The 20,873-nt window shown below is 56.6% G+C and overlaps 2 protein-coding genes across 2 annotated transcripts; both read left to right on the forward strand.

The window, feature by feature from the left end:
- Positions 1 to 575: 575 nt before the first annotated feature.
- On the forward strand, positions 576 to 4,973 carry LOC307188940 (beta-lactoglobulin-2-like; the record flags this gene model as incomplete). Its single annotated transcript, XM_079926588.1, has 6 exons — positions 576 to 671; positions 1,147 to 1,286; positions 1,967 to 2,040; positions 3,381 to 3,494; positions 4,319 to 4,444; positions 4,915 to 4,973. The coding sequence occupies 6 exons, from the start codon at positions 576 to 578 to the stop codon at positions 4,971 to 4,973; spliced, it is 609 nt and encodes a 202-aa protein (XP_079782714.1).
- A 10,354-nt stretch (positions 4,974 to 15,327) lies between these two features.
- On the forward strand, positions 15,328 to 20,393 carry LOC307188941 (beta-lactoglobulin-like; the record flags this gene model as incomplete). Its single annotated transcript, XM_079926589.1, has 7 exons — positions 15,328 to 15,423; positions 16,115 to 16,446; positions 17,017 to 17,090; positions 18,687 to 18,797; positions 19,507 to 19,611; positions 19,839 to 19,880; positions 20,313 to 20,393. The coding sequence occupies 6 exons, from the start codon at positions 15,328 to 15,330 to the stop codon at positions 19,853 to 19,855; spliced, it is 735 nt and encodes a 244-aa protein (XP_079782715.1). The 3' UTR covers positions 19,856 to 19,880; positions 20,313 to 20,393.
- Positions 20,394 to 20,873: the final 480 nt, after the last annotated feature.

A 20,873-nucleotide genomic window follows, 5' to 3' on the forward strand; every position in this document is an offset into this window, starting at 1 on the left:
TGGGGCACACGGCAGCCCCGGGCGTGCACACTCAGGTGGTGTGTGAACTGGGTGCACACACACGGGGACAGCTTGTGCAGGGGACCCATCAGGAGTGTGGTGATATGAGCCCCCGGTGTGGGGCAGAGGGTCACCCCCTGGCACATGTCCCTGGGTCATGGCTGGCATGGGGGTCTCCAGACCCCGGCCGACCCACGGGCCCGCCCTCCAGGACACAGCTGTCCTCAGTGCTGGCTCTGACCTGTCCTTGTCCAAGAGCCCGACCCAGGAAGTGTTCCTGACACTGGCGGCCAGCCTGGACCCACACCCTAGACCCTTCCTGCCTGGGGCCAAGCAGGAACTGTCCAGGCCCAGGGACACAGGGCACCTTCCTGCTTGGCCTCGGATGGAAGTCAGTGATACTGTCACAGAAAGCGGGCCTCAGGCTGTCCTGGAAGACAGTGTCTTCGTGGCCCCAAGGATGAGTCACAGGGCATTCGGGGAACCGCATGGCCTCCTCCTATATAAGGCCCCAAGCCCTCTGCCTCGGAATTCCCTTCTCTCCAGAGCTCAGAAGTGCCACCACGGCTGCAGCCATGAAGAGTCTCCTGCTCGCCCTGGGCTTGGCCCTCGTGTGTGGCGCCCAGGCTGCCCACATTCCCAATAAAGTGGAGGGTCTGGACATAAGAGAGGTATGGGGGTGGGCCCCGGGGGCTGGGGTCAGGGGCTGCGAGGGCACAGGAAAGCCTGGACAGCAGAAGTCTAACACGGGTCAAAATGAGGCCATAGCATTGGGGGACCACTTCATCCCCCAGATGTTGGAGGGACTTGTCTCTCTCCAGCCACTTGGTTCCCAGATGCTCCTGTTTCCCTCTCCCTCCCGGTGTGGAGTCGTCCTCGAAGTTGCCACACCTGGATGGGGGCTGACTTAGGACTGCGCTGGGGGTTCGGCAGAGATGGGGGTTGTTCCAAATATGCAAGAACTCCCCACTCAGGTGTCATCACAGAGCTGGTGATCCCCAGGTGCACCTGGAACCCTAGCGCATCACACTTCCTGAGAAACCCGGGCACATAGGAGACTCGGCGTGGCCCGGTTGAGGCGGGACTGAGAGCCCACTGTGGGGCTAGGGTCCCCTTCCCGGAGTGCAGCTCAAGGTCCCTCCCCAGGTGGCAGGGACGTGGCACTCCGTGGCCATGGCGGCCAGCGACATCTCCCTCCTGGATGCCGAGAGCGGGCCCCTGAGAGTGAACGTGGAGGAGCTGAGGCCCACCCCCCAGGGCGACCTGGAGATCATCCTGCAGAAATGGTGGGTGAGCCCCGCCCGCCGTGACACGGCACCACCCCTTCCCCGGGGCTGCGGGCCAGCGGGGGCAGCTCCAGGACTGGTGGGCGGTGGGCAGGGCTCCAGGTGGGCCCCAGCTGCACTGTGGGCAGGGCCGGGGCCCCAGGGACGGGGAAACAGGGCTTGGAGGTTCTCGGTCCCCTTGGAGCCCTGCCCAGGGGCTGTGGGGCAAGAGGCGGCTACAGAGCGGCCCCGGGGTCAGTGTGGGGAGAGGCCTGTGTGGAGCCACTGGGCAGCTGCAGGCTTGGGTCCTCAGGGCCTGGGCAGTTTCCACCATGAGCCCCACCTGCCCCCAGAGTGGGGGAGCCGGGGCGTCGGGGAATTCTGGGTCATGATGAGACCAGTATTCTTGGAAACACTGTGTCCAAAGCCCCATGCAGACAGGGTCAGTTCTGAGCTGCCACATGCCCTCGGCCACCAGCCAGCTCCCCTGTGGGGTTCCTGGCTGACTCTGTCTGCCCCATTGTCAACTTCCTGAGTCACCCGCTTGGGTCCAAGGAGGGCCGCTCCCACTCAGGCCAGCACCTGGTGACGGTGCTTTGGACGGCCCAGGTGTCCTCCTGCCCTGAGGACACTTCCCGGAGCACAGCTCCTGTCCCTCTGCAGGGTTTGTGAATGACCCCCACCACCATCTGGCTTTTCAGGGAAAACCAAAAGTGTGTTGAGAAGACCATCCTGGCTCAGAAGACCGAGGACCCTGCTGTATTCAAGGTCGACGGTGAGTGCCCCCAGCCCGGGCCCCATGCTCCCTTGGGGTAACCCCAGCACATGCGGGGCGTCACCCGACGCTCTGAGACGCTCGCCATCCCGCCATCTGGGCAGCAGGAGTCGGGCTTGAGTGTGTGGCCTCGTCCTGTGCACCAGGCCCTGCTTCTCCCACCCTGTGGAAGGTACTCTCAGGGGGACAAGGCCTGGGATCCCCATGCTTTCCTGCCCCTTCTGCACCCCCTGCTTGGTGTAGATGGAAGGAAGCGGGTATGTGTCCTGTGCACCCGGGGGTGGGTTGGGGGGGGACACGTTTCTCGGGGGCTCCTTAAAAATATCCAAACAAACCAGACCTTTGGGCAGGCACACTGTGCATTTGCCTCTCCAGCCTGAACCCTGCTTCTGGAACATTCCAGGCCTCACCTCCCTCACCCCAGCCCTGGCAGCCTCCCTGGGACACATCCCTGGGCCCTCAGATCCGCCCCACCCCCAGGGCCCACCAGCCCCATCTCTAATCCACAGTCTGTTTTTTGTCACGTCCTCTTTCTGAGAGGCAGTAGGTGGGGTGGGGACAGTCTCATCCTGCCACATCTGGGCCCAGCAGCAGATGGGGGCGGGGAGCCACCTAGCCCCACGCCCGAGGTTCTCATTCCTCACCTGCAGGGCCTCAGGTCTACCTGGGAAATCGGCAGGACTTTCCAAAGAGCCTTCCCTCCATCACCATCATGTAAATCCAGCCAGGACAAGGGCCCCGAGGGTGCGGGGTCTCCACGTTCTCCCCCCGAAGGACAGAGGCGTCGCTGCCCTTCCTCTTGAAATATCGTCCCTTCTTTCTTCCACTCTTTGGTGTCGCGTATAACCCCAGACTCCAGTGGGGCTCCAATCCTGGCATCTTTTTGATCGCTCACAGACCTGGGAGCCTGCCCCATCGAGGGGGGCTAGCTGGGATTTAGTGCCTGGGGGTGTGGATGAATAAGTGACTGAATTAATGCCACGTCCAGGACATAGGGGAGCAGAGTTTGGCCAAGCGGGCAGTAGGCATGGACAGCGGCTTCACTGTAGCATCAACATTTAAGAGCTGTTTCCAGTCTCGGCCTGAGTGCGGACGGGCTGGTCTCGCCCAGACGGTGCGGCTCGGAGAGTCCCCACTGGGGGTCCATAAAACTTGTGCTGCCGGTGGTGGGTTTCTGGCACCCAGTAGGGAGGGCGTCCCCTCGGTGTCCGGGAGCAGATATTCCGAGCCCAGTGGCTGCCGTGGGAAAGAGCGCTCCCAGGTGATGATCCGGGTGCCCCGACGGACATGGTGGAGGGACTCAGACAAGATTTCAGGCTCCATTTCGGCCCCTTTTCCAGATCATGGGGAAAGAAAGATTTCCGTGCTGGACACAGACTACACCACCTACATGATCTTCTGCATGGAGGCCCCCACGCCCACCGATGAGCACGGCGCGATGTGCCAGTTCCTGTGTACGTGGCTGACCCCGTGGGGCGTGTCCAGAGGGGCCACTCCTCGTCAGAGACGTGGCCTTTGGTCAAGCTGTGAATAAGGGACGCTCAAGACTCCCCCGCACCTTCCTGGCCCCTGGTGGGAGGAGGGGGAGAGGGGCTGCCTCGCTGGCCCCTACAGGTCATGCTAGCGAAGGTCCCAGCCGTGGCGCCCGACACTGGCCGCCAGATGTGGGGTGACGTGCAGGGCAGGAGATGCTTGGGACAAGGTCCGGGACAGGCCAGCGGGACTGACACAGGAGGCTCCGGGGTTTCTCCCTGCATGGAGGGGCCTCACCGACCAGCTGGTACAAGTAGCTAATATTCATCAACAGTCTTATAGGAGGAGATTCTTAACGACTTCAGAGCACTTTCAGTTATGCAACCAGCTTTAAAGGGAGATTTTCTGACCAAAGTAAATATACGGGCGATGCTCCCAAGGTGGCCATGGCGGGCAGTGGAGGCTCCTGGTCAAGTCAGTCAGCCCAGGGGGACTGGGGGAGACCAGGATAGGGGCGAGGCGGGTGCCTCTCCTCTGTGACCGTGCAGACCCCCAGCGCTGCCCCGGGAGGAGGAGGAGGGGGATGGGCCGGGGGGGGGGGGCAGGGGGCGGGGCCCTGGAGGGCAGGGGGCGGGGCTCTGCAGACCACCCTGGGAAGCAGGGCTAGACCAAGCTCTACAGATCCCAGCGCATCCGTGCCTCCTTCCTGCGCTCGCTCCTGGGCGGGGGGGGGCCTCAGGGTCCCCGAGCTCTCGGGGGGCGGGGGGAGCGGGGATGCCCCCAGGGACTGACCCCTCCCCCACAGCCAGGACCCTGCAAGTGGACAACGAGGTCTTGCAGAAATTCGAAAGAGTCCTGGAGTCTCTGCCCGAGCACATGCGGATCAACCTGGACCTGAGCCAGAGGAAGGGTGAACTTAGCCCTGCCCAGGGTGAGAATCAGGGGAGCATCTTCCCCCCTTGCTGGACCCCCATTCTCCCCACGGCTGCCGGGAGGAAGGGGGTGAGGGCGCAGCGCCCCCGAGGTGGGCCCCCTCCCCACCCCCTGCCAGACCCCTCTGTCCCCGGGGCGTCCAGTCCCGTCCTGACCCTTCCGCACGGCTCTCCCTCCCCCACAGAGCAGTGCCGCGTCTAGGTGAGCTCCTGCCGGCGCCCTGGGGGTAACGTAACCCCCCTGCCCCACATCCTGGGCATGTGCACAGGGTGGGGGTCTTGGTGGGGCCCGGGCTCCCCCATCAGGCCCTGGGTTCCCCCTGCGGGAATGGCTGGAAGCTGGGGTCTCTCCTGGCGACTGCCGAGCCGCTGGCCGCGTGCCCACTCTTGAGGGGTGGCCTTTGGGGAGGTCGTTTCCTGTGTCCTGGCCTCACTCGCTTGCTGACCTCCCCCTGCTCCCTCTGGGCAGGGCCGAGGGCCAAGGTGGAGGCCCCGGAAGCGGGCACCGGTGACAGACACTCCACCTGAGGGGGGAGGTGGGGGTCCCTCTCCCGAGGAGGGGCCGTCCTGCACCCCCAGGCCCAGCCCGGGGAGGGGGCGCTGGCGAGGGTCCAGCAGGTTCCCCAGGAATCACAGGAGAGCCCCGTGTCCATTTCAGGGCCCGGGAGCCTTGGCCCCTCTGGGGACAGATGACGTCACCCCCACCTCCCCCACCAGCACGGTCAGGAGGCACCAGGACCAAGGTCACCCCTCTTGGGACCCAGGCCCCTCCGGGCCCCGCCTGGGGTCTCCTGCTCGGGGGCGTTCCTCCTTCAGCAATAAAGGCATGAACCAGTGCGCACTCCTGTCTGAGTCTTTCCTGGCCGATGCGCGTGGGCTGGGGACCCGGGCGGCTCAGGCGGTGACGCAGGGATGGGAAAGCTGGTACCTCCTCCAGACCCAGCCCTGAGCCCAGCGGGGCCCCAGCGGGACGCCTTGTCTGTGTCAGGCGGTGTTGGACACAATTTCCCTTTACTATTCATCCCACCTCTGTCGTCGTAGGGCTGCGGAAACCCTGTTTGCTGGTGGGACAGCTCACCCTGAAAATCATACATTTTCATTTAAATTTCTTGAAAAAGAAATGTCTTGGTACCTCCTGCCCTCCCTGGAGGTGGGGGTGTGTCAGAGCTCCAGGGTGGGTGGGGGCCTCAGGCTGCTCTGTGGGTGGGCGGATCCACAGGGACCAGCATCAAAGAGCAAGGCCACCCCCCCCCCCCCGTTAGAGCTCAGGGTCACCCCCTGACGGGACCCGCGGCAGGGCTGAGCCCCGCCCCTGCCAAGAGAGAAATGGGGGCAACAACATTCAGGCATTTCAGCTTCCTAAGGCCCTGCACGGTGCTGACGTGGCTGCACAGCCACGGAACCCCCAGTCCCTACACCAGTTCAGGGGCAAAGCTGAACCGGGCCCCTGGCCATCGGCTCCACGCTCCAGCTCTAACCTGACACCGAACCCCTCCGATGGGAAAGCTCCCAGGTCTGGCTCCACAGACGAAAAGGATGGACAGGACGGCAGGGCAGGGCCTGGCCACAGGGTGGTGACAAGGCTGTGAGCCCGTTTCTGTGACTGCCGAGGGCAGCGGTCATCCTGGCTGTGCGCTGGTCAAGAGCACAGGCTGCAGGCCAGCCTGACGACGCCCTGCTGTCACCTCTCTGCATCCGTTCCCTACCTGTAAAGTGGAGAGTGCGGAAGGAGCGACCCCAGGGAGGCGTGGGTGAGGATGGAAGGAGAAGACAGCTCTCCTGCACCAGAGCAGGGTCCACGCGCAGGAAGTGCGCAGCGACCACCGCCGCCCCAGTCCTGACACCTGACCTTCCCCACCATCGCCACCACCCGCCAGGGCCTCAGTCTCCTCGGACGTCAGGGCCAGCCCGAGACGGTGTGACAGCCCCCCGGTGGGTTCTTCCTGCCACTAACATAGTCAATTGAAAGCGAGCAAAGCCAACTGTGGCAGAGTTTAATAGAAAACTTCCCCAAAAAACCGCGGCGGCTGGACTTCCAATGTGGACAAGATGGTGTGAGCCCATCTCCCCCTGCTCCTCCCTGCTAAGCACAATTATACAGCCTGGAAATTACACAAACGAAATCTGAAAAGCGGCAAAAGGAAGGCCAACTGGTTTGGGGCCCTGGGGTTGGGGGAGGGCACAGCGCAAGGTGTCACGTTCCCCCGACTCAAGCAAATAAGGTGACCCGGCCTGGTGTTTCCTGACCCAGCCAGGAAGGCAGCCAAGCTGGGACATTCCCCGCCTGGATCAAATGGGAGTCCCTCTGACGACACCAGGCGAGCCCAGCACCTGCGGCAAGGGAACCCAACCGGGGCCCCTCCAGCAATGATTAGCCATGGGTTGCACTCCCTTTCCCACAGGAGAGCAGGCCTGAGATGGTCCTCCCCACTGGGAAACGCTGGCGGCCAGGCCTGAAGAAACCCTCCTCCCTTCAGGCAGCACGAGCAGGGACAGTGGGGGCCCAGGTAGCACCAGACACCCCTTTGTGGGGGTCAACATGGAGCCACAAAGGCTTTGAACATTAAACTGGAACCACAGTCCACAAGAATAGGCCAGGATAGTAGGAGGGAGACTGCTTACTGTGACTAAAAAAAACAACGTCAAGTAACACCCAGGGTCTCCTATCATAACAGGTACAATGTCAAGGATACAATCAAAAATCACCTGTCATACCAAACACCAGGAAAATCACAACCTGGGTGAGAAAAGACAATACAATGACACCAAAAGCAAGACGAATCAGTTGTCGACATTATCTGCTAGGGATTTGAAAGCAGCCTTTGTAAACATGCTTCAACAAGTGATTCCGAACACACTTGAAACAAGTGAAAACAGAAAATCTCACCAAAAACTGCAACCTACCATTAAAGAAATTAAAAGTTTAATTTCTGGATGGGCTCGGCAGTGGAGTGGAGACCCCCAATTCAAAACCGTAGGCAGGTTGAGAGTGAAAGGATGCAAAAAGATGTATCAGGCTAACGTTAATGAAAAGAAAGCAGGAGTGGCTATTTTAATAACCAATAAAGCATAGTTCCAAGCAAAGAGAATCACTACAGAGAGAGACATTACAGGGGACGAGGAGGACAGAAAAATTATTTGGAGAAACAGTGGCCCCAAATTCTCAAAATTAGATGAAAACTATAAATATACAGATTAAAGAAGCTCAACTAATATCAACCATGAAAAGCAGGAAGAAAACGACTCCAGGGCACAGAGAACAAATTAATCGAAACCAGTAACAGAGAAAAAAATTTGTGTAAAAAGGAACAAAGATGGTCGCACTTTTAAGAATGATTTTTGCTGGCAATGTTGGTTGTATATACTTCATGAGGTTAAAGAAAGTCCCTTCTGTTTCTATTTAGATAAAAGGTTTTGTTTTGGCTTGGTTTTAACCAGGAATTGCTGTTAAACTCTAACCAACGTGTTTTCTGCATTGAGGTGACCAAATAGTTTTTCTTTAACCGATTGAGGTTGTACATTGCATCAGTATGTTTTATAATGTCAGATGACCCTTACCTTGCGGGGGAAAAAACAATTAGTCACGAGAGATTGCTATCCAGCACTGGATTTGGTTTTCTCCCTATGTTCTGGGGTACATTTTCCACTTATGCTGTAGGTTAAGCTTTCTTGTCCTCTCCTGTCTTTTTTCTTTTTTAAACACCAACTGGTCAGACTCATATGAGATGTATTTATCTCCCAAGTGATAGAGCTCAGGTCAACCATATTAGAAATAATGCCATACAGATGTCAATTAAAGTAGTGCTGTGTTCTTTAGTACTAGCCTTTGGTTGTTTCCACAGAAGGGACTGGCTCAGGAGCTATTAAACTAAAGGTATTCCCACTGCTATAAAAATGCTCCATAATTATTCAAATAATTATAATTTTAATAACTGTTAATTTTAAACAATTTTGCTCTGGTAAATGGCTTAGAAATTAATTGTTTTCCAGAATTTAACACACTGTTCAGCCAGCCATCTTCTTAGCAGCACACGAGGCTTTCTGTGACGTGGGGGGTATTGGTAAATGCTGGTCACGCAGAGTTGGTTCACAACCACATTCCTTGCTCTGTGGCACCAATGTTTTCCTCAAGCCTGTCTTCTGAGCTTCATGTTACCTTTTGCTGAATTTTCCAAGGAGAAGGAGGAGAATCTGGTATAAGAAACGTGTGCTTCCCCAAAGAGACTCTGAATAGACCTTTCATCGGGACTGTCTCACCTGAAATTCCCTTCCTGCTGTTGGCCACTGCTGAGTCATAATCCCGAGGGGAAGTGTCTCTAGGGATAGAGGCAAAGACCCCGCAAGGGAGACCGAGAGGTTGTGGCCTTGGGCTCACCTCTGTTTCCAGTTGCGGTAGAAAGTCAGAGAGACTTCCTGAAAGAGTATTTTGCGATCTTTAAAAATCTTTGTTATTAGTGTGACCAAACCAAACTGAGGTCCGAGCGTCCACGTGCAGTAAATCCTATCTCCTGACACTGGTGTGTGATGAAGGAAGGGGTGGTGTTTATTGCAGGTGCCAAGCAAGGAGTCCAGGTAGCCAGTGCTTAAAAGGCCAGAGCTCCCCAAAGTCTTTCAGGGAAAGATTTTTAAAGACAGGGTGAGGGAGGGGGGCTGTGGGGTGTGTGATCGGCTGGTGAACATTCTTCTGATTGGTTGGTGGTGAGGTCATCAGGAGTCAACGACATCAACCTTCTGGTTCCGACTGGCCTGGGGTCTATGTGCTTTGGGGCAGCGTACAGTTAACTTCTTCCACCTGGTGGAGGTTTCAGTACCTGCAAAACAGCTCAAAGGACATGGCTCAGAATATTATCTACAGCCCTTGAGGAGGAACTAAAGGTCCTTGGTTTTGTTTAATGGCTAAACTAGTATAATTTTGACTTGTTTGACTGTTTTCCTTTCTTTCTGTAGTTTCTCACTTCTCTGATTAAATGTACTCTTTGGAACTCTGGGAAGGCCTAGGAGGCTAAACTTTTTCTACAAACAAGAGGCAAGTGGAGGACATGGGGGATGTGGGGGGAGTCTGTTCCGGGAAGGCCCCATAGGGTCCTGCTTGGTTACATTAGGACACTGAGGGTTTTTGACCCTTCCCCACGGGACATTGTTGATAGTACTTTTCCTGTTGCTATTTGAACTACAGTCCTGTAAACAACCCTCATCAAAACTCCATCGTGCTTCCTCTTTACTCACTCACTCACGTGCCTATTCATTCCACAAACACGGACCCTGCTGGGGTGTGGAGAGAAATAACAAAAAGAGGGGGATGGGATAGAGTTGATCTAGGTCAGAGTCGTGAGCTCTCTCTCATCCCCCTCTTTCTGTTATTTCTCTCAGCAGCCCCTCCACGCTTTGAAGAAGTTAGGAGATTAAGAGAACTGATGACTCTCTAAGTCTCTCAATCTAGTCCCAACTTGTTAGATCCAACCACAAACTGTATGCCACTAGCCACTTAAGTTTTGGTGAGCTTCAAGAGGCCATTCTGAGAAGTAGCAGAGTCGCCCAGGAAAGTCGGGGTTTTTTTGTTTTTTTTTTTATGCTTCCACTAAGCGAGCCTCAGAACAGAGTCATCTATAAGTACTCAGGTTTCGCAGCCAGGGGACCACACCTGTCTCATCTGTGCCCTCTTAGCCATTTCTTCTGCCACACTCAAGGCCAGGCTCTCACCTGTCCCTTAGATGCTCAGACTTTAACATGCACAGAACCACCTGGGGACCTGTCATGAATAGAGACCTTGAGCCCCACCACTTATGAACCGAATCTCAGGCTCAGGGGTGGGCCCGGTAATGGCTTGTTAGCTCCAAACTGTCCTCACACACACTAATGCTGGAAGCAGACCCAGAGAGACAACAGCAGTGGCCTCTTAATTCCCGATTGTGCTAGTATTTCACCTAGTGTGTCTTAAATATCTTTACTAAAATAATCTTCTCAAAAATCTTCAATGGCTCCTAATTGTCTAGTAAAATGTTTATCTGACTTTTCCGGATTTCCAAAAATGTAAACCTAGTTAAAATTTTAAGTTATTCACTCCTAATCTACACAAAACTTATACAGGATAATTTCTTTTTTTTTTTTTTTTTTTGGTGGTACGCGGGCCTCTCACCACTGTGGCCTCTCCCATTGCAGAGCACAGGCTCCGGATGCGCAGGCCCAGCGGCCATGGCTCACGGGCCCAGCCGCTCCGCGGCATGTGGGATCTTCCTGGACCGGGGCACAAACCCGTGTCCCCTGCATCGGCAGGCAGACTCCCAAACACTGCGCCACCAGGGAAGCCCAATTTCATGTTTCTTAAATATTGATTATATTTTTCCATCTCTAGCTTTGCTCATTTTGTTCCCTCTTTTTAAATTCTTATCAGTTCTTCAAGTCGTCTCAAATTTCCTTAAGAGGACTGTACTGCCTATGTTTTCTTCTAGGAGTTTTAGTTTCAGGTTTTACATTTAAGTTTTTAATCCATTTTGAGTTTATTTTTGTACACGGTGTTACAAAGTGGTCCAGTTTGATTCTTTTGCATGTAGTGGTCCAGTTTTTCTAACACCATTTACTGAAGAGGCTGTCTTTTCTCCATTATATATTCTTGCCTCTTTTGTTGTAGATTAATTGACCATATTAGTTGGGTTTATTTCTGGGATCTCTGTTCTGTTCCATTTACCCCTGTGTCTGTTTTTGTGCAAGTACCATACTGTTTTGATGACCGTAGCTTTGTACTATAGTCTGAGGTCATAGAGCATGATACCTCCAGTTCTGTTCTTCTTTCTCAAGACTGTGTTTGGCTATTCGGGTCTTTTGTGTCTCCATACAATTGTTAGAATTATTTGTTCTAGTTCTGTGAAAAATGCCATTAGTATTTTGATAGGGATTGCATTAAATCTGTAACTTGCCTTGGGTTGTATGGTCTTTTTAACAATATTAATTCTTCCAATCCATGAGCATGGTATATCTTTCTCTCTGTGTCATCTTCAATTTCTTTCATCAGTGTCTTAGAGTTTTCTGAGTACACGTCTTTTACCTCCTTGGTTAGATTTATTCCTAGGCATTTTATTCTTTCTGATGCAATTGTAAATGGGACTGTTTCTGTAATTCCTCTTTCTGATAGTTCATTGTTAGTGTATAGAAAAGCAACAGATTTCTGTGTATTAATTTTGTATCCTGCCGCTTTACTGAATTCATTTATTAGCTTTTTGGTGTCATCCTAAGGATTTTCTCTATATAGTATCATGTCAATTGCAAACAGTGACAGTTTTACTTCTTCCTTTCCCATTCAGATTTATTTCTTTTTCTCATCTGAGGGCTGTGGCTAGGACTCCCAGTACTATGTTGAATAAAGGTGGTGACAGTGGACATCCTTATCTTGTTTCTGATTTTAGAGGAAATGCTTTCAGCTTTTCATCATTGAGAATGATGTTGGCTGTGGGCTCGTCCTATGTGGCCTTTATTATGTTGAGGTTTGTTCCCTCTATACACACTTTGTTGAGAGTTTTTAGCATAAAAGTATGTTGAGTTTTGTTGAAAGCTTTTTCTGCATCTATTGAGATGATCATATGGTTTTTCTTCTTCACTTTGTTAATGTGGTGTATCACATTGATTGACTTGCAGATATATTTGCATCCCCGGGATAAATCCCACTTGATCATGGTGTATGGTCTTTTTAATGTACTGTTGAATTCACCTTGCTAATATTTTGTTGAGGATTTTTACGTCTACGTCCATTGGTGATATTGACCTATAATTTTCTTTTTTGGTAGTGTTTTTGCCTGGTTTTGTTATCAGGGTGATGCTGGCCTCATGGAATGAGTTCAGAAGTGTTTCCTCCTCTTCAATTTTTTGGAATAGTTTGAGAGGGATAGGTGTTAACTCTTTAAATGTTTGGTAGAATTCACCTGTGAAGCCATCTGGTCCTGGACTTCTGTTTGTGGGAGTTTTTTAAACTACTGATTTAATTTCATTACTGGTAATTGGTCTGTTCCTATTTTCTATTTCTTCCTGGTTCAGTCTTGGGAGACTGTACATTTCAAGGAATTTGTCCATTTCTTGTAGGCTGTCCATTTTATTGGACATGCGTGGGGGCACCTGGTGCCGGCCACCACGGTCGTGAGCAGCGAAACTCAGACTGGCTTCCCGGTGCTGAGGTTGAGACCCCGAGCAGCATGGCATCCTCAGCTGTGTGAAGGCCCACTGACCCTGCCCGGCCCCACGATTTCATTCTGAGATAGGTGATTTCCTGCTTCTGCAGTTACAGGCCCGACTTCCTGACATGGTTCTAAAGAGCAAGGGGTTTTGGTGGGAGGGGGAGTGACTGAGAGCTGGTGGGGGCCCAGGTCTCCTCCCAGGTCCCACTTTCTGGGGCAACGCATGACCTGGGGGAAGCTGAGCCCTTAGATCTCAGTCTCCCTCCCACAATGGACAATGCCAACTGCCCAAGGCCAGTGGGTGCTTTTTTTTCCTTTTCTCTCTCTCTTTTTTTTTTTTTCCAATTTTATTTTTTGGATGGTATTCTATGGAAACTGAAGGTTCCTGGAAGTTATGAATAGTTGTGCCCTGAAGGGCATGCTTTGTGGTCTCGATTCAGAGGAACACGTGAGAACCTGCAGCACGGATGCCCCGCGGCGGGTGGGATCCCGATTTCCCAAGCTCACCGAGAAACACGGTGCTTGTTTCTCTCTGGCTGACCTCCCTCTGCCCTGCGTGACCCAGTTCTGAGAGCGGAGCTGTGTTGAAGGGGATGGCCTCTCGCATCTGACCCCCGGGTCCAAGCCGCCCGTGCTGATGTCCTAGGGGGCCACCCCCTGAGCGGGGGGGCTTCTAACTACAGAAGTGTGCCCTGTCCTGTCTGAGGCCAGAAGTCCACAGTTCGGGCGTCGGAGGACCGAGGTCCCTCCAGAGACTCCCAGGAAGGACCCTTTCCCGCTTCTCCAGCTGCTGGTGTTGCATCAGTCCTTGGAGCCTGGTCTCGTAGAAGCCGCGCTCCAATCTCTGCCTCCGCGTTCAATGCCTTCTCCCTGTGTCCCCTCCGTGTCCTCGTCTTCTCTTACAAGGACACCAGACAGTACATCAGCCCCCTTCCAGCACGCCTCATCTGAACTACTTACACCTGTAAAGACCCTGTTTCCAAATAAGGTCCCATCCTGAGGTTCTGGGTGAACGTGTGTTCTGGGGCGACAGAATTCAACTCCATAACTGCCTGTGGCTCGTCGTAACAGAGGGAACTGGGGACCCTGAGCTTGGAGGATTGTCGCAAGAATTAAAGGAGATAAAACAGATCAGGGCGAGGACTGGGGCTGCCCGAGCCTCCTCCTTCTTTCACGGCCCCCACCCTGGGAAAGGGGAGTCTGAGGGCAGCCTGGGGTCCTGCAGTCTCTCCAGTGCACGGGCTCTTTCCTGGCGCAGTAACCAGTGGTCTCTACAGGAAAGAAACCAGAGGCCAGATAGCAAACCAGAGCTAGTCTAGGAGACCCCTTAGCCTCCCAAGACGCTGACAATGACAGTGGCCACCTGGAAAGACCCTACACGTCGGGGGGGGGGCACAGGGGCCGACCCTCCAAGTCTCCCACCATCGGGAGATATCCCCACCTTGCCCCTTTCCCCCACCCCAGAGTCCACGCCCCCGCCACCCCGAGATGAGCAGGTTAATCACTTGGAATGTCAATTGATGGCCTTTGCAGCCCCCCTGGCACGGGACACAGGGCCTGCACAGCCCCCGGGGGTGTTGTTGTCAAGGTGGACTCAGCGAGACAGATGCTTCTGTGTCCTGCTCGATGCCCCTCCAGACTTAGGTACATGCCCAGCGCCAGGGCCCCGTCCCTCCCAAGGTGCTGAAGGTGACTTGCTTCAGCCTTGAGTGGTGTGGAGGGAAGTGCCCTGGGAGATTTAAAACGTAAGATTCGGTAGATCGAAGATTCAGATACTGTGGACCTTTCTATCACGCTCACAGACACGGAGCACGCGGTGTTGCTCCGCTGCACTCCCAAAGGTCAGGTCACCTTCCCGGCTGGGTGGCTCTGGGGGTTCGGATGACTGCTGCTGTCAGCATTGTTGTCTTTATTGCCACCCTAACTGGGCAGCAGACACTTGCAGAGCTCTCACTACAGGCCAGGCCCATCCTTGGAGCCCCACCTGAGCCCCACGTCACCCTCACCCCAGCCTACAGGGGGTGGGGTGACCGCAGAGAGCCCTTCGCCCAAGGCCACGTCCGTGGGGTTTGGAGGAGCCGATGCCCGAGACAGGAGAGTGTACCAGAAGCAGGAGGAACCCAGCGGGACCATAGCCTTTCGGGAGGCCTCGCTCAGCAGGACCGGGTGGGAGGCCCCGGGAGCTAGTGGAGCCCCCAGGAAGGGCAGCCCACAAGAGAGGGGTGACGGGTGCGGGTGACGGGACCCCCTTGTTCGGGGCAGACGGCCACCCCCTGGCTCACGTCCCTGGGTCCTTCCTGGCATGGGCCTCTCCAGACCCCGGCCAACCCATGGACCCGCCCTCCAGGACACAGCTGTCCTCAGTGCTGGCTCTGACCTGTCCTTGTCCAAGAGCCCGACCCAGGAAGTGTTCCTGACGCTGGCGGCCAGCCTGGACTCGCACTCCAGACCCTTCCTCTCTGGGGCCAAGCAGGAGACGTCCAGTCCCGGGGACGCAGGGGACCTTCCTGCTTGGCCTCGGAGGGAAGAAGGCCTCCTATTGTCCCAGCTGAGGAAGCCACCCGAGGGCCTGAGGGTGAGTCACAGGGGATTCGGGGAACTGCGTGGCGGGGAGCCCAGCACAGGCTGGCCGCTGGCCCTCCTCCTATATAAGACCCCGAGCCCAGTGCCTCGGCCTTCGTCTCCCTCCAGAGCCCAGAAGAGCCACCAAGCCTGCAGCCATGATGTGCCTGCTGCTCGCCCTGGGCCTGGCCCTCACGTGTGGCGCCCAGGCTGTCAGCGTCATCCGGACCATGGAGGACCTGGACATCCAAAGGGTTCGAGGGGGGCCGGGTGGGTGGTGAGCTGCAGGGCGGGCAGGGGTCTCAGAGGCCAAGGGGAGACAGAGGAGGCTGTGATGTCTGGGGTGCGCGTTACCCTGCTAGGGCCGCCCTAACAAATACCCCCGACAGGGCCGCTTAAACAACACGGTTATCGTCTCGCATCCTGGAGGCTGGAAGTCTGAGATCAGGGTGTCGGCAGGGCTGGTTTCTCCTGAGGCCGCTCTCCTGGGCGTGTAGACGGCTGTCTTCTCCCTGTGTCTTTACCTGGTCATCCCTGTGTCCAATTTCCTCTCCTTATGAGGTCATCAGTCCCACTGGATCAGGGCCCACCCTAATGGCCTCATCTTACCTTTGTCATCTCGTTAAAGACCCTGTCTCCAAAGAGTTATGTTCTGAGGCTCTGGGGGTTAAAGGGACACAGTTAAGCCCCTAATAGGGCCTCTCTGCCCCCCAACCTTTCCCCACCTCCAGCCACGTCTCCCCAAGGTCCAAACATTCCCACTTGTGTGATGGGCTCCTCCGGGTCCTTCTTGGGGCTCAGAGTGAGTTTAGGGAGAACATTCCTCAGGGTGCCGAGGAGGGGGTGTCTCAGGGCTGCCTCAGGTCGGGGTGGGACAGAGAGCCCACCGTGGGGACGGGGTCCCCTTCCCGCCCCCCCGGAGTGCCGATCAAGCCCGCTCCCCAGGTGGCAGGGACGTGGCACTCCGTGGCCATGGCGGCCAGCGACATCTCCTTGCTGGACACCGAGAGCGCCCCCCTGAGAGTGAACGTGGAGGAGCTGAGGCCCACGCCCCAGGGCGACCTGGAGATCTTCCTGCAGAAAAGGTGCGCGTGGTCCCCACACCCCGCCGGGGCTGCAGGCCAGCAGGGGGCGGGCGGCGGTCAGGGCTCCTGGTGGGGCCCGGCTGCACTCTGGGCGGGACCAGGGCCCCAGGGACGGGCAATGGGGCCCTCGGAGCCCCACCCAGGGCTTTTTTTTTTTTTAACTTTTATTAATTTGATGCTTCGGAACATAATAAAATAAATGAACATAAAACATCATCTTAGTTGACTTGGAAAGGGAGATAAAGTCCACTAAAGTGGAAACGCGTAGGAAGGACGTGTGCATTCAGGCAGCTGCTTTAATTCTGTGTTGGGTTAGGGTTACGAATGTACTTGAGCAACGGGGAGACGTTTTGCATCTTTTCTGGTCTGAACACTTCGATATCTCAGATGAACGGGATGTCACAGAGACAAAGCAGAGGGGGGAGAGCCCCATCTGCCCTCGGAGCGGGGGTGGGGTGCAGAGTTGGGGACCCGAACCCCAGGATTGCCTGCAGGTGCAGGTCGTTGCCCCGGACCGCGGGGCCTGGCCGCTCCCGGCCCTTTTCTCCCTCACTCCGTCTGACCTCTTGTGGCCTGTCCAACCTGGTCACCCGTGGCCCTAGAGGTTACTGTGAGCGCAGCCAAGGCCTGGGTGACCAGCTGGGCTCCAATGCCCCCCCGGCTCGGGCCCCTCCCGGGGCCAGCTTCCACCCTGGCCCACAGTTTGGCCTGATCAACAGTGCATGGCCTGTGCACGTGGCTCAGGAAACGCCTGCCTTTCAGGGACAAGGACGGGTGTGTTAAGGAGAAAATCATCGCAGAGAAAACCGAGATCCCTGCTGTGTTCAAGATCAACTGTAAGTGTCGGGTCTGTGGTAGGAGCCCCACCACCCTGGGGGGCTCTGGGCAGGTGCAGGGGGCTGGCACCAGGCCTGAGGATGCCAAGGGGCTGGGGGTGACGAGTGACGCTCTTATTACACCAGCTTCACTGCCCTCCCTGCCCCCTTGCCCGGTGATGTGGGGCCAGTGGCCGTGGGCAGGCCCCTGCTAGGCTGGCCTCACTCCCCAAGGTGACTCTCCAAGCTCTCTCTGCCGGGAGCTCGGGCCCCTCAGGCTGAGCTCAGGAAGCATCTGTGCCCGTCCAGGCGGAGCTCAGAGCCACTGTCAGCGGTCAGGATGCCCCACGGCCCCCAGCCCACCACATGGGTTCCTCCATCTCCACGAGACGGGTTCCTTCCCTCATCCACTGGTTCACTCATTCCTCACTAAATCCAAGATGAGAAAGCACCATGGGGGGCAGGGGGGCTTCCACCAGGGCCACTCCCGCTGGGCGCCTGGGCCACCTTGGGACTCACTCTGACTCACTCACTCTTGTCTGTGCCAGACAAGAACTGACCACTGCCAGGGCGCCTGCCCCAGGGGCTCCAGAGCCACCTGCCCGCACTGGGTCAGGATGCTGGCGTTGCCCCTGAAGCTACCTGACCCTGCGGTGCAGCCGCTGCCGCCCGCTGGCCTCTGTCAAGGCAACCCTCACTCCTGCCGCCCCAGTTCCCACGGCTCAGGGCTGCCCCGCAATGTAACCGTTCTTGGGACGTTCCCCTCCTCCCTCGCTCGGCGGTGCCCAGTCTCACCTGAGGTCGGCGTGACAACCCTATTTCTTTCTTTCATTTTTTTTACATCTTTATTGGAGTATAATTGCTTTACAATGGTGTGTTAGTTTCTGCTTTATAACAAAGTGAATCAGTTATGCATATACATATATCCCCATATCTCTTCCCTCTTGCGTCTTCCTCCCTCCCACCCTCCCTGTCCCACCCCTCTAGGCGGTCACAAAGCACCGAGCTGATCTCCCTGTGCTATGCGGCTGCTTCCCACTAGCTATCTACCTTACGTCTGGTAGTGTATATATGTCCATGCCTCTCTCTCGTTTTGTCACAGCTTACCCTTCCCCCTCCCCATATCCTCAAGCCCATTCTCTAGTAGGTCTGTGTCTTTATTCCTCTTACCCCTAGGTTCTTCATGACATTTTTTTTCTTAAATTCCATATATATGTGTTAGCAGACGGTATTTGTCTTTCTCTTTCTGACTTACTTCACTCTGTATGACAGACTCTAGGTCCATTCACCTCATTACAAGTAGCTCAGTTTCGTTCCTTTTCATGGCTGAGTAATATTCCATTGTATATATGTGCATTTCTTGACCACTCTGGCTCCCGGGGGGCATCTTGGATTGAGCGCTGCGTGTTCCTGAGTCCAGGAGGCGGTGGAATGTCTCTGGCACATCCGTGGTTGATGGGCCTGGGGACGGCTCTGGGGAAGGGCCTGCGGCACGTTGGCGTGCGGGGAGTGCAGGACGCACTCCCGGCCCAGTCCTTGCCGGGTGGTGACCAGAGGAGCTGGCCAGCACTGCCCCCGCTGGAACTTACTTCTGCCCTGTCTTGGTCTCCCTTCCAGTCCTGAATGAGAATAAGATCTTCGTGTTGGACTCCGACTACACAAACTACCTGCTCTTCTGCATGGAAAACACGGCTGACCCCGAGCGCAGCCTGACCTGCCAGTACCTGGGTATGCGCCCAAGCCCTGCCTCCCGGGGAGACCCGCGGTGTGGTCCTCACTGCGGAGAGCGCGTGGGAACGGGGGAGCCTGACACCTGAGGAAGAGGAGGAGGGGTGAGGGGTCATCGGGAGAGGGTCGCATCCTGTGGCCTGGTCTCCTGTGGGCCGGGGGGTGGTTGGGGACGAGGGACAGACCGCGGGCTGAGGGGCAGGCGGACTGCAAGCGCTGTGACTGGTGTGACCATCGCAATGGAGCCAGCGGGTCACTATGAATCCAACAGGCTTTGTTACCCAGGAGTTTCAATTACTTCACCAAATAAGAATTCAGTCACAGAGACATCTTTCTACTATAACGTCCTGAAAACAAATGTCAGGTGACATCTTTATTGTCACAGACATGTGCCACTGTGTGTCCCCAGGGAAGTGGCCGTGGGCATCAGGCAGTGCAGGCTCCTGGTCATAAGTCAGCCAGCCCCGGGGTGGGGCGGGGAGGGCAGCAGGAGACCCAGACGTCCGGAGGGGGGTGCCGTGCAGACCCCCACTGCAGTGCACCGGGAGGACGACGAGGGGAATGGGCCGAGCGGGGAGGGCAGGGGCCCCGGAGGGCGGGGGCGCTGAGCCCTGCAGACCACCCTGTGGGGGGGGGGCAGGGCCCTCGGCGTCCCCGAGCTCTGGGGGGGGGGGCGGGGTGCCCCCAGGGACTGACCCCTCCCCCACAGCCAGGACCCTGCAAGTGGACGACGGGGTCATGGAGAAATTCAACAAAGCCATCAAGCCCCTGCCCATGCACATCCGGCTCTCCTTCAGCCCGACCCAGCTGGAAGGTGAGCTCCCAGGCCCCGCCCCGGCTCCCCGGGCAGAAAGCCACCAGCCCCGGGGAAGACTTCCTCCCGTGGTGAGCCCCATTCTCCCCAGGGCTCCCGGGAGGAAGGGGGTGGAGGTGCAGCGCCCCGAGGTGGGCCCCTGCCTCCCCACCCCCTGCCAGGCCCCTCTGTCCCTGGGGCGCCCAGTCCCGTCCTGACCCTCCCGCACGGCTCTCCCTCCCCCACAGAGCAGTGCCGCGTCTAGGTGAGCTCCCGCCGGCGCCCTGGAGGTAACGTAACCCCCCTGCCCCACATCCTGGGCACGTGCAAAGGGTGGGGGTCTTGGTGGGGCCCGGGCTCCCCCATCAGGCCCTGGGGTCCCCCTGGGGGAATGGCTGGAAGCTGGGGTCTCTCCTGGAGACTGCAGAGCCGCTGGCCGCGTGCCCACTCTCGAGGGGTGGCCTTTGGGGAGGTCGTTTCCTGTGTCCTGGCCTCACTCGCATGCTGACCTCCCCCTGCTCCCTCTGCGCAGGGCCGAGGGCCAAGGTGGAGGCCCCGGAAGCGGGCACCGGTGACAGACACTCCACCTGAGGGGAGAGGCGGGGGGTCCCTCTCCCGAGGAGGGGCCGTCCTGCACCCCCAGGCCCAGCCCGGGGAGGGGGCGCTGGCGAGGGTCCAGCAGGTTCCCCAGGAATCACAGGAGAGCCCCGTGTCCATTTCAGGGCCCGGGAGCCTTGGCCCCTCTGGGGACAGATGACGTCACCCCCACCTCCCCCACCAGCAGGCTCAGGAGGCACCAGGACCAAGGTCACCCCTCTTGGGACCCAGGCCCCTCCGGGCCCCGCCTGGGGTCTCCTGCTCGGGGGCGTTCCTCCTTCAGCAATAAAGCCGTAAACCAGTGCACACTCCTGTCTGAGTCTTTCCTGACCGATGCGCGTGGGCTGGGGACCCGGGCGGCTCAGGCGGTGACGCAGGGCCGGGACCTAAGGTGTCTGCCTCACAGGCCTCATGACACCTGGGGGCCCTGCACACGTCATCACGGCTCCTTTAAACTTCTGGAAACTAGGTAGGGACGCGGCAGAGGCACCTGCCAGTTAGCTTTGCATCTTCAGCCAACACCCAAACTCCACAAAGGACAGGAAACGGAAACTTGCTGTCCCTTAGTCTAATAAACATTGATATAAAAACTTAATTTAGTTGCTTGCAGATCAAATTCTGCCCTCTTTTACAAATGCAGCCCCATGACCCTCATGACCAGCTTTCAGGAACATAAAGGTAATTGC

This window comes from Stenella coeruleoalba, assembly GCF_951394435.1.
Source record: "Stenella coeruleoalba genome assembly, chromosome: 7".
Lineage (NCBI taxonomy): Eukaryota > Metazoa > Chordata > Mammalia > Artiodactyla > Delphinidae > Stenella > Stenella coeruleoalba.